At 40.1% G+C, this 23,738-nt stretch overlaps 1 protein-coding gene across 4 annotated transcripts in view; it reads right to left on the bottom strand.

Annotated features, from left to right (window-relative positions):
• syt7b (synaptotagmin VIIb) overlaps positions 1 to 23,738 on the bottom strand; it is a 133,834-nt gene that overhangs the window by 36,651 nt on the left and 73,445 nt on the right. For 3 of the 4 annotated variants that reach the window (XM_080884073.1, XM_080884075.1, XM_080884077.1), the window contains exons 5-6: positions 10,110 to 10,457; positions 5,067 to 5,189 (exon numbers count right to left, since the gene is read on the bottom strand). In XM_080884073.1, the coding sequence (XP_080740199.1) occupies positions 5,067 to 5,189; positions 10,110 to 10,457 (471 nt within the window). The remainder of the gene's footprint in view (positions 1 to 5,066; positions 5,190 to 10,109; positions 10,458 to 23,738) is intronic. The other variant, XM_080884076.1, reaches the window with a different exon arrangement.

The following is a 23,738-nucleotide window of genomic DNA, read 5'->3' as shown; positions in this document are numbered from 1 at the left end:
ATTGATTTTCAGGCTCGTTGGAATTGTACATCTTTTTTTTTTTTTTTTGCCTTATATACTGTATTCACATATATATTTTACAGATGCTTCAACAAAATATTAAGCAATGAAGGTTGGTTTAAGACTTTTGCACAGCACTGTATTGACACTGGCTTTGTATCCTGAATCAAACACTAAATTTAAACTTCTCACAAAACATGACACACTTTTTTTTTAGAGGTGATGTGAGGTTCAACAATTAAAACAGGATGCTGTGCAAGTATTTCAGGCTTTAGATGAGTCACAGACAGTAACAAAATATCCAAAGCTTTGATAAGCAGCTCTAATGTCTGAGTGCATTGCACTACGGTGTATCTCTGTCAGCACTGATTCACCCTGTACGACTCAGCATGTTTTGCTGCCATCGCAACAACATGAAAATTAAACAAATATACGTCCTTTAGGTTATCGTTGCTTATTCTGAAATTGGGATTTTCTTCCATTTATCATGAGCCATTTATCCCATTTTCAATAAGACGCTTGCTGCAGGTTTTGTTGAGTGCGAAAGCAACGAATGCTTTCTCACTTGACAAAAACAAAATGTTGCCTTGTTACGTAAAAGTGATCCAAGCGACAAATTGATCATATGATATTTTTTATTGCGTCCAGCTGGTATTAGTCACTGTCAGTAGCTGGTTCAGTGCTGTGACCACAGATGTCTGGATCATCACACTTACTGTCATTTAACATTTTTATTATTTTAACTCCATAGTCATTTTTTAAAGGCGGCTGCAGTGTGCTGCTATGGAGCAGACAAAAGATAGATCTTTTTATTATTGTAGACATATTTTTCTTTGGATGAGGGGCTCTGATATGATTCGTGCCAATAATTTGCTTTGCAGCTGAGATGATGTAGATTAGCAACTAGTGACTGAATCCTAGAAACATATTAAAGCTGCACTAATATTTTCATATTAATGGCTCGAATGACTCTGCCTACTGTGAAAGAGATGGCCCAGAATACTGAACTGACAAAGAGTCATCATCGGCTCTGCAGTTGCCCTTACAGAGATGTTTAGCAGCCCACGCATTCAGTGATTTGGTTCAGTCCCGCTGCTTATATATATATAGATAGATATAGATAGATATATCTATCTATCTATCTATCTATCTAATATATATATATATATATATATATATATATATATATATATATATATATATATATATATATATATATATATATATATATATATATATTTGAATGAATGCACTTTGCGCTAACATACTCATTATAATATTAGTGCTACAGTATGTTCCTTTTGCTCGCAATTACTAACCTTGTCTCAACAAATATGGATCTGTGCTAATACACAGCACACACTGCGTTTGTCTCTATCCTGTCATTTCTCTGTTATCAGATTAGACGTCTGTAGATATTTGTGCTCTGAGCTGTACTTGATTTCATTAATAAACAAACAGAACCTCAGACCTCCATGGGTGTGTATTTATATCTTGCTGAATATTTCTCTGCAAAGCGGAGAACAAAGGTTTCCCGTGCTTTCTGTCTGACGGCTTCTCGTCTTGTCATGGATATATTCTTGGCCGGAACGTCTCTTTGCGTCGTACTCAGGCTGCTGGGCGCTGTGAAAACGGCCAGGAGCAAGTGAACAGACGGGCACAGGGAGCTTAAGAGGTAGCAGGAGAGACAAGAGAGATGAGGGAGATGGACAGAGATGATGATGGAGAGCTGTTATTAGCTGTGGAAGGACACTAGACAACTTGGCCCACGCAAGCCCTCTGGGTAGAGGCTCGCAGGCTGGCTGTGATTAGAGTTGGGTGCTTGACAGACCTCCAGACAGCTAGAGGGAGAGAGCATAGGGACAAGAGGTAGGCTAGTCCTCTTCCCTGACTTGTCCTTAGATATTTGATATTAAATTTTAAAAGAAAAAAATAAAAGGATAATTGTAGCAATAACATTAGGAAGAAGAAACATTTATCACATTTTTTCTTCCAAGAGAGACTTCTGGTTTTCCATCAACCGCAAATTCACAGCTGACCTAGTTAGAACGGCACACTAATATGCACTGCAGAGAGGTTTTGGGAAAACTCTGAGCATTTAAGAAACTTAATGCAATTCAAAAGCAGAATTTCTGCAAAGGTAAACAAAACATAACAAACAGACAGAGCCCTCGAAAAAAAAACTGCACCTTTATGATGAACTACACCTCTACTTTATCCTCTGCCCAGTAGTGTCAAAACAGTGGGATAAGCACTTTATCCGTCAAACACAGATGCGATAAGCGAGCAGCCTGTTCAGTCCTTTGTTCACTAGCTGAGAAACTGTGCTAGTCTCTGACGGCTGCTCTGAGATCACTGGTAGATGAGAGGTTAGCATATTTTTAGACGGGTGTTTCATGTGAGGAATCTTACTCCTAAATAATGAGGGTGCCCTTCCCGTATGCCTGCAACTCAAAGATCAAACCACCAGTGAAGAGATGCAGACAAGCCAACCATCAGAGGTCTGGATGGAGAAAACACAGGCCATGAAAAATGGGATAAAGGAACTCAAAATGTGGGTATGCAAAACAGAAATTTGAGAAAACATAAAGGTAAAAATAAAGGCAAAAGAAATGAAAGCTCTTTAGTGCTGGAAGCTGGAAAAACCTAATAATTAAAGGTAGAAACCCAGCTAATATAAATGTACCAAGCAGGGCTGCCCACTGAGAATACCAAAGACACTTTCTTAGTATTATTTCTGGGTGAATTTCTCAGAGGAGTGAAAAGACACTAAAGGTTTGGGTGATTAAAAAAGAAAGAAAACGCCATGAGTATTTTGATTAGTTACCTTTGTACAAAAAGCACAACACTAAATAAAGCTTTCAGACAGCACCACGCTTATGCACAGTTAGTCTTTATACTGTTATACAGCAGACAGGTTGTATCAAGTATCTTGGGGGAACTTGCCACAGTCTGTCTCACTGTCCTCTGTCTTCAGGTAATCCCGGACTGACTCTGTGATTTTGAGATCAGAGCTCTGTGGGGTTTAGACCATCTGCTGCAAGTTTCCTGCTGCAGCTCTCTACGACTGAGGCAGCATGTTGGTCTTATTGTCAGACTGCAGAATGAATTTGGGAGTGACACTGATACTGTTGTAAGATGATTAACAATCTTAATACCCAAATGCTTTGAAGTTTTACACAATGCAAAATAACTACATCAGAAGTAGATTGTACATTGTGGAGTTTAAAAGGCTGGCTTGTTTTTAGATTGAACATTTTTATTTTATTTGGAAAAAAAGACAAAGGACATACTATTAAACAGAATTGCAGTGCTGGCAGTATAGGCTTTGAAATAACAATAAGGTTACATATATAAAAAGTTCACAGGTCTGTCAAAGTAAAGAGAAAGTACAACCCCTGATCAATTTTCTTTAAGTTCTAAGACTCTACACACCAGGACATTTTAAACCTGATCCCTACCAGGTCATAAAATATAATGAATACAACCTGAGATGAACAACAAAACACGACATATTAGACCATGTCGTTATTTAACAGAAAGTTTAAGAGAAACTAAGCCAAACTATAGAAACAGTGTGTGAAACACACCCCAGCACACCCCACGATTCAGCAACTTCTAGAATCACCTTCAGCAGCAAAAACTCGAAGCAATCGCTCCTTTGTAGGACGTTATCATCCTCTCACATTTTTGTGGAGGAATTTTTGCCCGCTCTTCTTTACATTTTGCTTCAATCCTTGGAAGTTTGTGAAGATTTATTCATACACAGATGTTTCACAGTCCCAGATCAACATTTTAATGAGGCTGAGGACTGGCTTTGAACTGGGCCATTGAAGCACTTCTTTTCTTTTCAATCATTCTTTTGCAGATTTGCTGTCAGACAGATGGCCTCACATTTGACTCTAGCATGGTCGACTCAACGGCTGCAAAGTGCCAGAGGTCCTGTGGGTCCAAAACAAGCACAAATCATCGCCCAGTGTGGTGAAAGCCAAACAAAGCACAGCACAAACACCGCAGTGCTTAACAGCTGATATGGGGTGTTTGTGCTGATGTGTTTGGCTTTCACCAAACACGACTGCGAACATCATCTGCTTCAGAAGTCTTGTGCGTTAGCTCGGATTTACGTTTGCAGACATTAGCTGCGTTGCCATGTTCTTTTAAATAGAACAGCTGATCTCCTGGTAACCTTTCCAAATAAGCCATACTGTTCTGTCTTTCTCTAACTGTACCATGATAAACTTTAACAATTAGGATGCTAACTGATGGCTGTAGAGTCTGAGATGTAACTCTTTTGACAGTTTCTCAGAATACTGCACAATCTGACTTTGGGGCGAATTTGCTGGGATGTCCACTCCTGGGAAGATTAGCGAATGTTTTGAATGTTTTCCGCTTGAGAATAATCTTTCTCACTGTAGAATGACAGACTTCAAATTGGCCATATAATCCTTCATATAGTGATGCTCACACTTACTGATGATATCTAATCAAACTGCACTTGATTACCAGCACCTGGCTGTTACTCACCCTTTAAATCACTATAAAAGCTATAAAGGTGTAGTTAATCTTTCACACACTGCATCTGTACTTTGGCTTAGTTTTTGTTAAATAAGTAAAAAATCACACAGTGTAATATGTAATGCATTGTAGTTATATTTAGCTCATTGTAACAGTTGCTAAGGACCAGATTATGTTTACCAAGTCTTGATAATGTGAAACCTTACAATTGAAAGAAGGTCTACATCTTTAAATACAGTTATAATTTATGAGAACAGTAAATACATAACTGTTGGTTTGTAATATGCTACTTAGTGATAGTGTTATTATGAATAATTTGCATTTCAAGCAAGACTAAAATTGCCATGAAGTGTTGATCTTTCAGGTGACTCTACTGTACGCTGCGCACTTCTTCATCACCACAGTGGAGATAAATAGCCCTGCCCCGCTTAAAATTACAATCCATTACACACCTCTTCACCGTATGACAAGCAGCTACCTCGGCTGCTCGTTTTGTTTTTGTGCTTAACAACTCACATTCTTCACATTCCCCTCTCTCTTTCTCTCATTACCTTTTCTCTGGTGTGGTTTCATTTTCTTTGCTCGCTGGCGCTTCCTGTAGATCTGGGAGGTTGGCAAAGTCATCCTGTTCAGCCAGCCCGATTGCTAGAGACAGAACAACCATCTTCCCCTCACTGGACACACACGCACACAGACAGACAGACAGACAGACAGGACATCACAAGACCATAGAGGCATGTGGGCAAATAGGCACAGGGGCACACACATCCAAAAAACACAAAAACAAGCAGCGACAGATACACACGGCACACAATTCATGTACAAAGACAGAGAGTGGGAGAGAGGTGGTAGATTGCTGTGAGGACACTATTATATTTCATCTTAAACATATGTTCAATCCAAACTGCACTTTTAAATGTCTCCATCCAAACCTGCGAGCTACGAAGTGATACAAAGGCTCTTTAATAGGACATGAATGCTTGTATTCCTGACAGTTTTGGTTATCAAAAATGTAATTTTCTTATAGTGAATTTGGAAAACACTTCATTTTTTAATGCATGACATGTACCTTTGTACATAACCTGACCCCTTATTCCAAATGTGACTGCCAGCTAGTTTGATGTGCATATATATTTTTTACACTAATATACATTTTCTAGCCAGAAGAAAATAATACCTTGTTGGACAACCTTTAGCTTTGACGGCAGCATGCATTTACCATTACATAATATAAGGTTACACAATATCACTATATTTATTTCTGTTGAGAGTTGCATTAATTTACACAAGAGATGGATCGCTGTGTGAGGTTACGGTTCGGGCTCTGTGGTGGCAGATCCATGTGTAAAAATGATCTCTCATGTTCCCTGAACCACTCTTCTACACTTTGAGCCTGATGAATCCTGGCATTGTCATCTTGGAATATGCCGGCTCCATCATGGAAGAAAAAAATCCATTAATGGGAGAACCGGGTCATCCTGGTCTGGGGCTTATCTCATTTTTGGGCACCTAAGATTACTGATCCTGGGCCTGACCAACTGAAGCAACCCCCGGCGATAACACCGCCCCAACAGGCTTGTATGATAGTCACTAAGCATCATGGGTGCATCCATCTGCCGCTCTTCTTGCCCTGATGATACCCTTTTCCCACTGACCCATATACATTTTTTTCTAATTAGCTTCATTGATAAGTGTTTTTCTTAAGGTTACACAGCAATTTAGCCAATATAAGGCTCTCAGCTGAAGGTGGTGATTTATTATTGGTCTGGCAGTGTAGATTATGTGTGCTTGTTAAAGGTAACAAGGAAGCACCATTAATTCGGAACCTTTCATTGATCCCAGGTTAGTATTTATTCATTCTTTGGTTTTATTATCAGTGCTGTTTGTTACACAAATGATTTAAACCTTAAGTTATTAGGGAAGTTTTGTTCTTTACCATTAACTCATCGAGGCCGTGAGTTTGCAAAGAAAAGTCACCCGGTCTTTGAATTACATTAAAGTTTTGTAACATTTCAGATAATGTGTAATCCCTCTGATTGCCTAATGTACTGTATGCTGTAGCATTTGGATGAGTAGAGATTTTTTTCAGCCAATTTATTGCTTCAAAGCTGAATTTCTTCAGTTCATTAACACTGACACAACACTGCACTGACATTGTATATGTGGCTATCATTTACTATTGTTTTTGTTTGTTAGAGAATAACAAAAGTGATGTTCAACAACGAATAACTTTTGATAAATAAGTGGGGGCGATCACATTTTTTTTAACACCACTGTATGTTGCCTCTGTGAGTAATAAATATGCTAATATTTGTACAGAAAACCCTAAAAGAAAGGTTTGGATTGTCTCAGAGAAAAACAGAATCACCTGAAATGACATGCAAATGACATGCAAAGCAAAAAGAAAAAAGAAAATCCACAAAAACAGAGGTGCAAGCATACCTGCAACAAAGAAACACAATGTTCATTTGCAGCTGTTATTGTCTCTCTAAACAAGCCTGAAATCATCCAAAATGCATTTTACTGAACAACACTGCGCCATGAATTCAAAGCCATGCAAACAGTGCCCTTAACAAATGAGCATTTGCCCACAACTAACCTTGTGATTCACAGTCACAGACAGTAAGTCACATGTATGTACATATTGTACACTCTTCTAGCTTTTTTTCTCCATTCACCACATTTATTTTTCATTTTTTACAACCCTTTACCATAGCATGCATGATCCAAGGACAACCTTAACATATAGTATTCTTCACCACTACCTCTTCCCTTAAAAGCCAAATCCAACTTCAAAACATGTTTTTTTTTTCTGATGTCTTGCAGCCCTTAACATCAGCTGGCTTAGTTTTAGGCTTAGCTATAAAAGATTCAGCCTCACATTTATTTATTTATTTACTTTTTATTTGGTGGATTAGGTGCTGTCTTACGTTTATCTGAATGCCTTTGTTGTGAATAACAGATAGTGGTGGGTGCTAATGAAATTGCAGAGACCCAAATGTTTATTTTCTCTCAAAAATTGAACTGGAAAAATTTAACTCCTGCAGCAGCGAGCCAGTCACGTTGGCAGCGCTGACTTCACGTGTCGACGTGCATGTAGCTTAGAAACATAAATAGATTTAAATAGGATCAAAAGATTTAAAAAAAAGAAAAAGAAAGAATCCTATCTCCTTCCTGATGTTTCCAGTTTCTTCTTAGCTTTTCTCTGATCTTCCTCCTCTCATCTCTGCACATTTCATATTTTTTGTCCCCACTCTCTGGAGTGCTCCCGACCAAACAAGGTGCTCTTTGTTGAAGTAGTATTGACAACAAGAGGAACACATTAGTACTTGAGAGGCTGCAGCCCACTGGGGATGTGTAAACAGCATCTACATGACGCTCATCGATAAAGTGAATGGATTTATATAGATGACCAAAAAAAAGACACACGTGCTCCACGCTGAAATCATTGCCACCTACATCAGGTCTATTGATTGGAAAATGAAAGGGGAGCAGCTCAGATGCTACACTGCGTGACAGGTATGGTCACAGCTGGAGGGTGAAACTGCTGCTTTTGCTTGTTTATACACCACTGATCACAAATGCATGATACCCACACTGCCCCCACCCACCTCCACGTCTCCCTCTCCCACCACCTCCAGGGTCAACCGCTGGCGTGTTTGGTCCAACGAGATTCACGAGGACAGGGACAACCACCTTCGTGTGCATGATGTGCACAGCCTTATTTGAATGATGATTCACATAGGCAGGGAGGTCAATAGCCCCGGAGACACTGCTAATGGGCGGACATGTAAAAGGTACAGAGCAAAGAGCTATGTGTATGGATGGATGTGTGTGAGCATCTATGTTTGCGGTCAGGCGGGAAGGAGAGCTTTTACATGAGGCTGCTTTGCAGAGCACATCATCTGTAATCTATCACTCAAGCTAAGGGGTGGAGGAAGGCTCTCCATGCTCGGTATCAAAAAACAATCACTGACCATCGCACACCAGAAGCTTCTCTACTCAGTGAAGAATGAGTTGGAAAATTGGTGTTGAAAAATCACTCGTGACTTTGGCTAACTTTGCTTTATTTTTTTGTAACCCAGGTTGGGCTTGTTATAAGATTTCTGCTTATGATTGGATTTTTTCTATCAGTCTGTCTTGAAAAAAACTTTAGAAGAAAACAAGTTTTGAAATCTGAATATTTAAAGATTGTTTATTTTATTGTTAGGCCTAACGCTATCCTGCGGTATCTGGCTGTTTTATACCACCTAAATCAAGACATAAAAGATGCACGTAATAGGGAAAAAAACAGAAGTTTGTATTTTATGGTACTGCTGTGTAGTTAATATATGCATGCTGTGGTGATGCACAGTTCCAGACCAGACAAGTTTAAATCAAGTTTGTTTTTCTTATGACCTGCTGGAATTACTATAAAAATATATTAAATATATGATAATAAACAGATGTTAAATCTGAACTTTTGCATGTGCCAGCGCTGTTTTTGTAAAATTTAAAACTATACACAAGTAAATAAACACAAATAAATGTAAATGGGAGCTGAAGAACATTAGAAAGTGATTATAAAATACCTTAAGAGAAGATAATATCACCTATTATTTGAGACATTTACATGATTGGCAATTAACAGCAATGAAAAACTAATATGTTAAAACCCTTGATGCCCGACACACACCTTTTCTACTACATGCATATTAATATCACTACACCCTGAAAATAATCATTTAAATGAGTCTCTTGGGGACAACCTCATCAAAATTAATAAATTGAAGTTCTGCAGAGACCGTAGAGGATTGCAGTTGATTTTGGTTCCATCCTGTGTAAAAAGCACACGCTTTGCCATTTTGTCACTTTATTAGACCACAGCTTATTCGGCAGCCCTTCAAGAAATCCCACACTCATGAAGAATCTCTTTCGGTTTCTGGTGCTTTATACTGAGAGCTTTATTTTGTCAGGCATGAGTGAAAAAAAGGGGGGCGAACAAAAAACCTCTCAGCAGCACTCAACAAGATTTAACAGCACCACGTTCCAGCAGTAGGATGCAACGTTTGAGTTACTTGTTTGAGTATTTAAAATTTGAGTGTGTTCCTTCTAATTGCCTACATTTCAGAAGGAAGTTTGATCCGCTACTTTTACGTACAGAGATGCTTTATTATCAACTTAACCACAAATGTGGTGCATTTAAAACAGTTCAAATTAGCCCCGTCAACCACCTGCAGCAGCAAAAAGCTATTTAAACATTAATGATATAGTGATAATTATGTATTAGTGCGACACTCACGGGTCCATTTTATTATTCCTGCTATACTTCTCTTGTTATGAGTAATATTAAACATTTATATTTCGGTACACTTTTGAAAGCAGAACTTTTATTTTACAAAGTAATTTCACATTCGACTATTTATACTATTACTTACAGGATTTGAAGACTGACAATGCCACAGATCACACTCCAGCACACAAACGATAATTTGAAAACTGAAGGCAGGATTTAAGAGACTACAATGAAATGGTGCACTAAATTTAATAAATTTGTATTTGCAGTGCTGCACATATGATCCTCAACTTTACTTATAGGAAAGTAAAGTACTTACAGGAACGACTTAACATCCAGACCTCGGGTTCGGATTTGCTCCACCATGTGGTCCCAGCTGCCTGGATTTGACCTTGATCGGCCTGTCCCTGTTCCTCTGTACCGGGAGGCTCCAGCCGGACTCCCCCGGACCCCCCGCGGGCCCCCACGGTGGCCCCCCCCGCCTGGGCCTGTGTGCAACTGGCCCAGACTCTGCGAGGTGACTGGGGGGTCGTTGGGACCCGGAGGAGGCTGGTGAGTGAGGGGCTGTTGGAGGCTCTGCTGCCGGACCAGGGGCCGAGGGCGCGCCACAGCTGAGGACGGGATGTGCTCCAGGGTGGAAGCTGATGAAAGGGAAGCGTCCCCAAAGCTGAACGGATACATGGGAACACCGAGGACAGAGATGGATACAAAAAAAAGGAAATAAATGGAGTTAGAGATACGTAATGGGAATATAGAAGAAAGAGCAGGCCGTTTTGAGATGAAAGGGTGAAAGATGAAAGTATAAAACAAATTTGTAACATGTTATTATGTTGATATCAAAAGGAAGAGGATAAAAATGGCCAAAACATACATAAGCACAGCACTGACTGAACTCTAGGAGTCTGCAGTGAATATCCAAGGGAGAGAGACTTGAGAGAGAGCAAAGATCAGTAAAGAAGGAGTTGCCAACAAGCTTGAGATACTTGTTAAACATCTGCAAGAAAACAGCTGTGCTGAATTTTTGCCTTATCTTGCCTAGCTGACCATACGTGTTTAGTCTGGCATACAACATATCATTCATATCCAAACTGGCGACTAAACAAACCTCTGCTTTTTGTAGAATCACAGACAAATTAAAAACCTGCAGCCAGTGACACTGGTCCCACTGGAAATGCACATTTTGCAGCATCAGAATGCCAAAATCAGGGTGTAGTCCTCTTTGCAGCTGTCCTTCAGGTTGATAAAATGACGAAAGCCAAACAAAATTATTTCACACGGAGTGACATGGGTGACTCTACATTGAATCTAAATGCCCATCATGCCAGCTGTTCCACTAACGAGCAGCTAGTGCTGTCTAATAAGCCCATTAAAAGAAAACACACGAAGGCAGTCTGTCTGTCTATGAGCAAACAAACTGATGAGTTGCATTCTGATGTGTTCAGCGGTCATAGTTTGGGAGATTTTTTGTTGTTGTGCGTGATGCATTCAGTGGGATCAGGTCTTAAAACTGCAGCCGAAATCTAGAAAGGGTGAATCTTCAACATAGACAGATCTCCTCCTGCAGCTCTTCCTTCTTGTGCCAACTCCCTCCCAGCAATCAAGCATATGAGCATTTGCTCACACAATCAACTCTGACTTTAAACTTCACATAGGAACATGAACCCAGCTCTCCCAGCTGAAAGTTCTCCAGTTAACCACTAATACCTCCAACATCTTAATTCTCGTGTGGACTTGGACTCTTATTCTACTTTACATTACTCCTGTGATCAGGTCTGAAATGATCTGATTGGTCCGGTCTCCCATCACAGGCTCGATTCTCCAACGTCTGATTAGAGCACAAGAAGTGCAAGAGTCTAGTCCCCCCCCCCCCACCCCCACCTAAGACCACTGTAATTACAATATACTGAAAGGTTATTAGGTTCTTTTTCCCCTTTTATGATTCTACAAACATGGTTCCTACCTCAGCGTTAAGTGGAATTAAATTGGAGCTTAAGGTATAGTAGCACTATCTCTTTACTTGAGACTCGGCTCTCCATCTGCAGTGCTGAATTTCTTTCTCTCCGTTATCTATCTCCCTAATTAGCCTTGACCTACTTCTACCTTCTTCCCTTTTGCTTCCACCAATCTTTCTCAAAGGTCCTGTCGGCTCCTGCTATGTTTTCACTCGCAGCTCTTCCTTTTACCTTTGTGGTTCTCCTCTGCCTATTCATCTTTTCTTTACCCTCAGCCCTCACATCACTCTATAGCCACACCACCTCCAATCACCGTTCCTTAAGTCTGCCCTCTAATTACAGGTCTGCTACTCTTACAAGCATGTAATAGTGCTTCACCCCTTATCCTCCCCTCAATCACTGCCCTGCCTGATGACTGTAAGCTTGTGCTAAACAGCTCTGTCTGAAGCTAATGCAGTGAGGGAGGATTTACTGCCTGGACTTGAGTTGTGTACAGCAGCGCTCTTTGGTATTACCTCGGCTCTGACTCTGTTGGAGAGCCAGGAGACAAGCACCCTGAGGAGCAGTGCAATGCTGGATCAAGTAAATACAAGACAGGGCTCATATACATGCTCTGGTGCATGCATGTTTTCTCTCATACAAACGCACACGGAGCACACCATTAGATCTTTCCTGGGGAGAGACTTTGATGAGTGTGTTTGTTTACTTGTGCCTAATATTCGAACTGAATGAATGTGAATGAATGTATAAAAGTCATTTGGCGGATTTCTGTTGAGCAGAATTATACGGTTTTGAAGTGGGAGGAGGGCATTTGGGGTTCCAGAAGTTTGACTTTTTTATTTATTTTCCTACACAAACAGCTATGGGCGACTGTTAGCAGGAGCACTTTCATGGCTTGGATTATCCCAGCTTGAATAATCAGTGCAACAGGTGAGCAACAGCAATCAGGAAGTCCGATTTTTCAGTAAAAAGTCAAAAACTATGACATAAATCGACGTCATTAGGGCAAAACTGTTTTGAAGATATGATCATCATTAGAAGAAAAAAATATTTAGAGCTCTGATCAGGAAAAAGAGTTTCAAGCTAGATGTTCATGTAAGAAATATGAACAACTTAAATCTTAACACAAACAGTTCACACAACCACTTATCCAAGCATAAACATGAAATAACTAAAATATAATCGCACAACTTCTAAATTAATCATTTGAACCTAAACATTTAAACTTTTATGAGTCTTTGTACTGAGCTACACAGTCTTTGTACACCAAGACTATGTAGAATATATATTTTTAATAACAGTACACTGTTACAGTAGATCATCCCTTTATATGTGCTCTGATAATTTTAGCTTCAATTAATTTAAAACCTTTTAGCATTTTTTACTATAGGTAATGTATTTTATAAGGATTCTTAGCTTTGATGAATTTGATTGTCTGGCTGTGTTTTACTCTACAGGATGCATTGTTCCTCAGATAAAGGAATTGGCATGTGACAGGACAGGTGGGCAGGTGTAAAATGGGATGTTAAAAGAGGAAATTGATGACCTACGTTATTGCTGCATGATGATTTGAGCAAATGAACTAAAATTTGCAGCTAACTTTGGTATAGCCAAAATAAGAAGGTGACTTAACACCTTTAACACCCCTATATTCACCAGACACTTCATTAGTTACACTTTTCTAGTAATGAGTTGAAGCCTCTTTTGCCCTCATAAATGCATAAATTCTTGGTGGCCTCTGAGATTCTGGTCCATGCTGGCATGACAGCATGTCAACATTCACTTGTGTGAATCTCCCATTTCACTACAACTCAAACGGGCTCTATTGGATTGAGATCTAGTGACTGTAGAGGCCATTTGAGTACCATTACTTGGTAGGCTAGGCTAACTGAGGCCACTGATGGTACTGAAGGGCAGAAAATGTGTATCCCCCACACCATTACACAAGAATCAGCCTGAGCAACTGATACAAGATGGGATTTTTCATATTGTTTATGTCTAATTCCGACCACACTGTCTAAAAGTCATAGCAGAAATTCCAACTCCTCAGGCCAGGCCACATTTTTCCAATCTTCTGTTGTCCATATTTGGTCATCCCATGAGAATTATAGTTTCAGCTTCTTGTTCTTAACTTGTTCTTGGTCCTTTACCGCTGTAGCCCACCTGCTTCACGGCTTGTTGTGTTGTGAGGTCAGAGATGCTCTGCTTCATACTTTGATTATAACTAGCGGTTATTTGAGTTATTGTTGGCTTTCTATCAGCTCAAAGCAGTCTGGCCATTCCCCTCTGACCTCTGGCATCAACGAAACCTTTTCATCTAGGGAACTGATGTTCACTAGATACTTGCTCTTTTTCTGACAATTCTCTGTAAAAGTCTAAAAAGGTTATGTGTGTTCAAAGTTGCCTAAATTACCTTTCTTCTAAATGCTCAGTCTGAACTTTAGCATACTCTGCTTTGCTGCCATTTGACCAATTGATTAGATATTTGCTTTAATGAGCAGTTAAACAGGAGTACCTAATGAAGTGTCTGGTGAGTGTGTAATACCCCTTATTTTGGGGGGTTCAATAGTCACGTTATCATAGCTGACATCATGAAAAATTAGTATATCTTGATGGTTTAATGGTGACATTAAGCCAGATGTCCGAGCACATGCCGTATTACCTGCTTCAAGTCTTTTCACTGTCTTGAGTTTGACTAATTTTATCATTTGAAATATTCTAAGCCCTTTTCAAGCGGTTTCCCTTAAAATTGTGCTTTCAGGTACTGTACATCATTGCTGCCTTCTTTATTGGCACGGTGGCACCAGCCACAGTCATTCATACACCCTGAGCACGCTCCCTTTTTATCTGCTGTATCCAATTACTGACTTAGAGGGTTATTTTCACATTTCTTCTTGCTTGAAAGTCAATTAAGATGACTATAAACCTTGAATGATTTCGTAATTAAGGGAAATTGAGGAGGGTGAAAAACAAGGAGAGCGAGAAAATATCAACAGTGAAGGGTGAAAGATCGTATGGCAGAGAGACGTAAATGCTCAAAAATAGAAACCAATTCCAAAGGAGAAATGGAAATACAGGTGGATTTAAAAAGAGCAGGAAAACAAAACAGAGGAGTGATAGGAGTAAAGAATAATGTGGTGGGATAACTTAATTGTGGGGCGATCATGGCTCAAGAGTTGGGAGTTCGTCCTTGGGCAAGACACTTCGCCCGTTGCCTACTGGTGGTGGTCAGAGGGCCCGGTGGCGCCAGTGTCCGGCAGCCTCGCCTCTGTCAGTGCGCCCCAGGGTGGCTGTGGCTACTATGTAGCTTGCCATCACCAGTGTGTCAATGTGTGTGTGAATGGGTGGATGACTGAATGTAGTGTAAAGCGCTTTGGGGTCCTTAGGGACTAAGTAAAGCGCTATACAAATACAGGCCATTTACCATTTAAATTCATGTTTATATCAGTATACTATTTAAATAAAGGTCACTCAAACATAATGCACAGACACAAGAAAGCACAATTTCAATAAATGCTGCGAGGTGAGGAAACAGAACCATTGTCCTACATTTAGGGCATGTGTTGTCTAATTGGTGAAGATGTTTTCTTGGTTTGCTTGCAAATTGTTTATTTGCCTGTGTTTTCTTGCTGTGCACTGAGCTCTCCAGTTCCCTAATTTTCATTCATCATTTTATGCATGGAGGCAGTTTCTATTATCTTCAGTCCAATCAAGAGGCAAATATCAATTCTGAAATCACAGTTTTGCTTCCTAGTTTCTAATTAATCTATTCTATCAGAATAACAGGGGCAGGCAGTATTATGAAGAGTTAGCTAGTAATGAAGGAATTGTGACTGAGTGGAGAGATGGCTTTCATCTACTGTGCTGAACGCTATTGTAGAGCTCCACTTATTAATCTATTGTATATTACAGAGTACTGCTCTTAATTCAATGATCAAACTGTTTCCAGGAGACCGTTTGATTCACACATGTTATTGTCATTATATCTTGTATGTGCTACAGGTGTTGAAAAAAAATTCAGCTTTCAGCAACCAGTTTGTTTGACAAATTATAATTGCAAAAATTCACTTAATTGTAGTTTAGAAAGCACTATTTGTGATGATTTACATTGTTGGATAACATGCATTTCTTTTTTAAATGTTTTCTCACACTTACATATTTCACGTCATCAAATTTGCAGTTTTAAAATAGTGATTTCGTTTACTAAGGTAAAAAAAGGGGTCCAAACCTACCTAGCCCTGTGTGAAAAAGTAACCGCCCCCAAGATATCACTTAAACCTGTCTGACACGACCAAAAAAAACTCAAGATGTCAAAGTCATTGACATCTATCAGTCTGAAAAGGGTTACAAAGCCTTTTCTAAGGCTTTAGGAATCCAGTGGACCACAGTGAGAGCCATTATCCACAAATGGAGGTGCAAGGCTTGCAACAGTGGTGAACTTTCCCAGGAGTGGCTGGCTTACCAAAATTACTCCAAGAGTGCATCAACGACTCATCCAGGACTCATCGCAAAAAACCCAGAACACCAAAGTGCAGTACTGCAGGCCTCACTTAAGGTCATAATTCATGATTCACAAAGAGACAGAGCAGAAATGGCACCCAAGCAAGAGTTCAAAGGTGATAACCACTGCTGAGCAAAAAGCTTGTCTCACATTGGCCAAAAAATTTAAGGAAAATATTCTGTGAACTGACACAACAAAAGCTGAACGTTTTGGATGGTTTGAATCCCGTTACGGCTGATGTAAAACTAACAGAGCATCTAAAGAACATCATATCAACAATCAAACATGGTGGTGATAGTGTGCTTGTGTGCTTTGCTGCTTCGGGACTTGGACGACATTCTTGATGGAAATGTGAATTCTGCTCTCTGCCAGAAAACCCTGAAGCACAATTGTCAGCTGTTAGTTCATGCTCTGAAGCTCAAGGACACTTGGCTTATGTGGCAGTATAAGTCAAGTTGTCAGTGTCCTACTCAAAATCTGGACTTAAATCTGATTATGATGCTTTGGTATGACCGTTGGAAAACCCTCCAGTGTGGCTGGATTACAAACAATTCTGCAAAGAAGGGTTGGCCAAAAGTCCTCCACAGGGATATAATAGACTCATTGTCAGTTATTGCAAATGCTCTATTGATTACTGAGAGGGGCACAACCAGTTATTAGGTTTAGGTGGCAATTATTTTTTCATAGAGGGTCAGGCTGGCTTGGATAGCATTTTTCCCTTAACATGAATTTTGTTTTTACTCTGGTTATCTTTGTCTAAAATTAAAATTTCTTTGACTATCTGAAATTTGTAAGTGTGTCAAATATGCCATAATAAAAAAATAAAAGGAAGAAATCAGGAAAGGGGCAAAAACTTTGTCATAGCACTGTATAGTAATGACTAGTGATGTGCGGATCGATACTGAAATATCGATTCCTCCGATACCAGTCATTTATGTTCCAGAATCGATACTCATATTAAAATATCGATATTTTAGTAATTTAGGGTAAATTTGTAGGTTATCATTAACAGGAACAGAGTGGAAAGAATCTGTATCATTTGGATTGTCTACATTGGAAGGAACTACTTAGTCTTTCGCCTGTCATAGTCATGTGCAAAGTGCACACTCACAACAATGGCTGAGCGTAAATGGAGTCATGTGCAGACATATTTTACTTCCACAAAAACGGTTGAGACGTAGTTTGCAATACATGTGGCGAGAAAGTGAGGTGTTGTGGCAACACTACTAACCTCATCAAGCACTTCAGAGTAAATCATATCACAGAATATGATGAGCTTATGTTGAGGCGAACTGAAGAGGAGGACAGGGACAGGTGCTGCTAGGGCGAGACAGACGTCTCTCACAGAGTCCTTTAGTGCTGCAGGCAGGCAACGTGTTCAAATAGCGCACAACTTCAGTTTTCTTATTTCTATATGTTAACTGTGCATTATTAAACGATAAGAACAAGTAATCCGATGTCCTGTAATCATTATGACGCTATAATTTGAGATACAATAACTGAAATACGTTTTTGTACAAAGTATCGGTATCGGATCAGTATCGTCGATACCACCCTGAATTTTACTTGGTGTCGGATCGGAAAGGAAATCAGTGGTATCGCACATCACTAGAAATGACACCAAATCATAAATCTTTATCTCTGCAACGAAGCTGTTACATTAAGCTTGTGTGCGTTTTTTAATGCCACACAATGAGGGCAGCTGTTAATTCCATCCGTTCATTTTCTTAACCACTTATCCAAAGAAGGGTCACAGTGGGGCCTGGGATGAGTGGAAGAATGTGTAAAGGTCACACAGAAAGGTTATAGCTAACAAATAGCTATCCTGAGTCTATTTTGTATTTCTACTTCAAAGTTTTAGAAACTTGGGACTGTTTTGGTTAACGCAAAATGAAGACTGGGGCCATCCTGTAACTTGGCCCTAGTCTTTACGTATACGTATTTCCCTTTGGTTTCTGAGAGATAACATCCTTGTGTTTGTATTTACTGTATGTATTTACAGTTTACTCACACTGACTCTTTAGCAAAAAAAGAATCCAGTTTTCAGACTTTTGCCCTGATTAATTAAAGGGAGTTTCATGTCAATGCAAGCAATAAACTGCTCAAACTTTGGGTAACTTTTACTACCTCCTCCCACTACGCAGCACCGTTATTGAATGATGTTGTTTACAGTATCATCTTATCATATTCATCCAGCAGTTACTAACAGAAGGTTCATTCGTATCACTAGCCCGGATAAAACTGCTCTCCTGCTGTTTATCCAGCAACCCACTCAGAGTTTAAAAAGCTGTTACTTCAGATGAATGAACATGTCGTTTCTGAAGATCTTCAGAGAGCATCTGTTTTGTCTGAAATTCTTGAAACTGTTACAGCCTTCAGCAAATTGGAGCATGCAGAGGAACAGTACGGCTGCGTGAATTTGCTTTGTCTGCAACATCACTTGGTTGGCAGCTGACATAAAAATGGCATTTGTTTATGAGTGAGGAACCTCTCTGTAGCCAAGAGGTTTAAACGGTTACTCATGCATAGCAGGTGCATTCTGCAAAGCATCTTCTCTTTAAAGCCTGCTTTACATTGTCTTCACCTGCACAGGGTTTCAAATGTGTAAAAAGAACAAAAAAAAAGAGTACATGCAACTACTCCATCCATGATATTTTTACAGACTCACTTCCTTGATTGCCACACCATGCTGCTGTTGTGCCCACTGTAGCCCCTCATGCGTGCCCCATGTCACCATGCGCCACTCACTTGCTAAACCGCAGGCCTCCGGCATGCATGTGGCTCTGGACCGTCTGCCAGCGCCCGGCCTTGCTGCCCCCCGTCACCATGCTCCGCACGCTGTCGCTGCGACTGGGCCCTGCCCCAGTCCCAGAGCAAGCACCACCCCCGCTGTCACTGGCCCCCGGTGAGGGTCCAGCACCACCCTGCCCACCCTTATCCACAGCCCCACTGGGTGGAACGGTGGGGTGGGTCGTAGACAAGGAAAACACGGACAGACAGACCCACGAGAAGGTACAAACAAAACAAAAAAGAGAGAGATAGACGAGAGACAGACGCACAGAGCCGGAGAGCAAAAGTGTTATGAGTTAGTCAAATCGATGACTAAGACACTTCACAGGCACTCAGTCTAGCCACAAGTGTCCAGTGAATAACAAAAACTTGGAAGAGCAGCTGCTCGTCACCAATGCTTTGACTAAATTGGAGAGGACAGTCATCTCACTCTTTGGGGACTAAAAGGGGGCAAAACATATTTACAATAATTCAGTTCAAAGCTGCACAAAAGCTTACTCTGTTCATTGTAAAATATGTTATTAAAGCAACTTCTTAATGTCGAATTTACACAGATTCTCACTAAGTGTGGAGTGATATTCAGAAAACTTTTGTTATTGTAGCTGCTCAGTCCACTATATATCCTAGTTTAAGGTAAGAAAAGGACCACAAGAACCCGACATTCTGCCCATTTCACTCATACATGTACACAGCAGTGACCAAGCCGCTGGCTCTCGGAGGCAGGCATAACAGCCGAGAAATGATGCAAATGCGTCATTTTCACATTTTAAGACTGCAGGGTATGAAAACAGAATGCTATAGTCTGTTCACAAGAACTCGCCTGCAGCACTTTTATGCATTTGCATAAAATATTTCACTTAATTTGCAAATATTCCCATTGAAATAAAAAAAAAGCATTTCAATATAAAGTGTCCTCTTTTCTTCTCAGCATGCCACAAACCCAACCCCAGCTGACCTGGACTCGGACGTCACAGAGACGAGTACAGACAGAACGCTGAGATCAGTACGGGACCTTTTGATTGAGGACAAATCACACGACACACAGGTGAACAACAGGAGGGCGTCCACAACGACATTCAAGCATTAAGTGTAGGCTGACAGTTAAGTGAATGATTGTTTTTGCAATGATGAATGTGATATAATTAATCACAACTTGAATATCATTACTTGAATAACATGTTCTTTTTCGTGACTTGATCCCTTTTTTCCTTGCTTTTAGATATAATTTGTCTGAACTGTTTCCAAACAGTAATTTTCGATTTACCTCAGAAAGACACCTTTGAAAGCTGCTAAACAAACTTGCTTTGTACAAAGGAATCGCCACAGTAAGGACTATGAAATAGCTCAGTGATCCACTATCACCCTATTCAGAAAGCTCACCATTACTATCTTATCAAATGCCACACAGAATTAATCTTGTCAATAACAGAATGAAATGCAATCACAACAAAAGCTATAATCACTGCTGTTCGCTGAATTTAAAAATAATTTCAGCATCACTGCACAGACACCAAATAACTGAGCGCCCGGTGGTTTTGAAAGAGTCAAGTGAGTTATAATTAGAGAAAATAAGAAAGAACAGGTTCACTTAATGCCTCAGTGACTGTGTGAGGTGCATCTAAATGATGGAATGGAGGTTGATATGAAACAGACGTTGCACTGTACACCAAGGATACAGTGTCACTATTTTTGGAATAAGGCTTAGTAGACTAGACTCAGGAGGGCTATCGGGGAGGCTTAAAGCACTCAAAGTACTATGAGTGATAGTACGAGTAGTGACAACAAGCAGAAAACACAGAAAGAGTGAAGGAGAAAGGGGAGTGGGGGTAAAAACACGTAACTTTACACTCACAAAACCCCCCAAAACAAAACAGTGAAAAAAGTCAGACCAAAAACCACGTCATTAAAGGAACAGATGGACATTTTGAGAAATACAATTATTTGTTTTCTGGTGGAAAGAAGAAAGTACCACCCTCAGATATTGAATATAATACTGAAAGTGTGAACTTTCACTTTTCATTCAAGATTTGTAACAAAAATTTAGAATTAACTGTTCAGGAATTGCAGCCATGTTTACACACAGTTACTCATTTTCAAGCTACAAGCTAACATTATTTAAATATAAGGATTGTTTTCAGTAATTAGATGAAAGAACCCATTCATCCCTTGAGATGCTCTTCCAGGCCTTAACTGCTGCTACTTTCAGTTGCTGCTTGCTTCTGGGTCAGTTTTGTCTTCAATAACTGAAAAGCTGCTCTGCTGGGTCGAGCTGACCTGGGCATTGGACTGCATTTGAGCAGTTTTGCAACATTTGGAATTAACTGTTTAAAGAACTTTTCCCGTTTTTTTAGTGTAACCAGTTCACCCATTGTTGTAAGCCTTCTGCATTTACATTAATGAAGCTGCCTCTTTATTTGGTGCATGTTCAATAATCAAGATAAGGAAATCCGATACAGTTTGGTTTGTTCATTTGGGTATAGCTTTTCACTTCTTCTTCAGTGGAAAAACTGAGCATAATATCAACGAATTGGTGTTGTTACTATCCTCCTATCATCATAACAATTGTAGTCCAGAATCAACATAGCAACTGACGAGTCACAATGTCTTAGCATTAGCCAAAAAAATAGCTAACGCTATTAAAAACTATCACTGGCATACTAATATCAGTAACATAAATCTGGCTAGGAAACCTAACTTGATAATATATTTATTACACTGTTCAAATTAATAAAGAAAACACTGGAAATGTTAATAATTTTTTTTCATGAAGAGGGTTTTATATTAACAAAAGCTTCTTTTTTCTTTTTGCTCCACATTCCAAAGTTATGACATCACAACAACGTGATTGGTCAGATGCAATGTTGATCCTGGACCAACATTACAACCCGATATTACAGATATTACATGCTGGTCATGCTGGTCCACTGCGTCCATTTCACGCTTTGCCTCTCCAAAATGTGAAACAGATACACATGCAGAAGTTGCAGTAACAACAGAGGGAAACATTTTATTTCAAGCCCACATGAAAATAATCACAGGAAAGCATTTTATTAGACATTATGAACGCATTTACATGTAAATACATATTAGCCGCACAGCTTAATCGTTTCTGGCAATTAGGCACCCTGAAATGAACTTCATACATCATCTCCGCTGGTAATTCAACTTCTGCATGCACAATACAACTTCTGCATGTTCACGTTTTGGAGAGGCAAAGCATGAAATGGACAAACTGGACCGGTGTGCCTATTACATGTTTTGCTGAAGAAGTCACTTTTTCTTCAGACCTCTGAACTCAAGCTAATCTGACCACATCTTGACTGCAGATTTATATTTAAAGGGGATTTACTATTTTGCATGCTACACTCCAAAGTAATCCTCCCTTATTTATTTATTTTTTACTGGATTCTGGTGCAGCCCCTTAGTTCATTCTCAGTTTGAAAAAAGAAGCTTTAGCTCTTAATAAAACATACTACATGAGTAGTATCATGTCATGTCAGCCAGAAAGCAAATAATCATACAGTGGGGCAAAAAAGTATTTAGTCAGCCACTGATTGTGCAAGTTCCCCCACCTAAAATGATGACAGAGGTCAGTAATTTGCACCAGAGGTACACTTCAACTGTGAGAGACAGAATGTGAAAAAAAAAAATCCATGAATCCACATGGTAGGATTTGTAAAGAATTTATTCGTAAATCAGGGTGGAAAATAAGTATTTGGTCAATAACAAAAATACAACTCAATACTTTGTAACATAACCTTTGTTGGCAATAACAGAGGTCAAACGTTTACTATAGGTCTTTACCAGGTTTGCACACACAGTAGCTGGTATTTTGGCCCATTCCTCCATGCAGATCTTCTCGAGAGCAGTGATGTTTTGGGGCTGTCGCCGAGCAACACGGACTTTCAACTCCCGCCACAGATTTTCTATGGGGTTGAGGTCTGGAGACTGGCTAGGCCACTCCAGGACTTTCAAATGCTTCTTACGGAGCCACTCCTTTGTTGCCCGGGCGGTGTGTTTTGGATCATTGTCATGTTGGAAGACCCAGCCTCGTTTCATCTTCAAAGTTCTCACTGATGGAAGGAGGTTTTGGCTCAAAATCTCACGATACATGGCCCCATTCATTCTGTCCTTAACACGGATCAGTCGTCCTGTCCCCTTGGCAGAAAAACAGCCCCATAGCATGATGTTTCCACCCCCATGCTTCACAGTAGGTATGGTGTTCTTGGGATGCAACTCAGTATTCTTCTTCCTCCAAACACGACGAGTTGAGTTTATACCAAAAAGTTCTACTTTGGTTTCATCTGACCACATGACATTCTCCCAATCCTCTGCTGTATCATCCATGTGCTCTCTGGCAAACTTCAGACGGGCCTGGACATGCACTGGCTTCAGCAGCGGAACACGTCTGGCACTGCGGGATTTGATTCCCTGCCGTTGTAGTGTGTTACTGATGGTGACCTTTGTTACTTTGGTCCCAGCTCTCTGCAGGTCATTCACCAGGTCCCCCCGTGTGGTTCTGGGATCTTTGCTCACCGTTCTCATGATCATTTTGACCCCACGGGATGAGATCTTGCGTGGAGCCCCAGATCGAGGGAGATTATCAGTGGTCTTGTATGTCTTCCATTTTCTGATGATTGCTCCCACAGTTGATTTTTTCACACCAAGCTGCTTGCCTATTGTAGATTCACTCTTCCCAGTCTGG

This window comes from Rhamphochromis sp. 'chilingali' (assembly GCF_963969265.1).
Source record: "Rhamphochromis sp. 'chilingali' genome assembly, chromosome: 6".
NCBI classification, from domain to species: Eukaryota; Metazoa; Chordata; class Actinopteri; order Cichliformes; family Cichlidae; genus Rhamphochromis; species Rhamphochromis sp. 'chilingali'.
The sequence above is the reverse complement of the archived record's forward strand: the minus strand, read 5'-3'. Positions and strand labels throughout refer to the sequence as shown.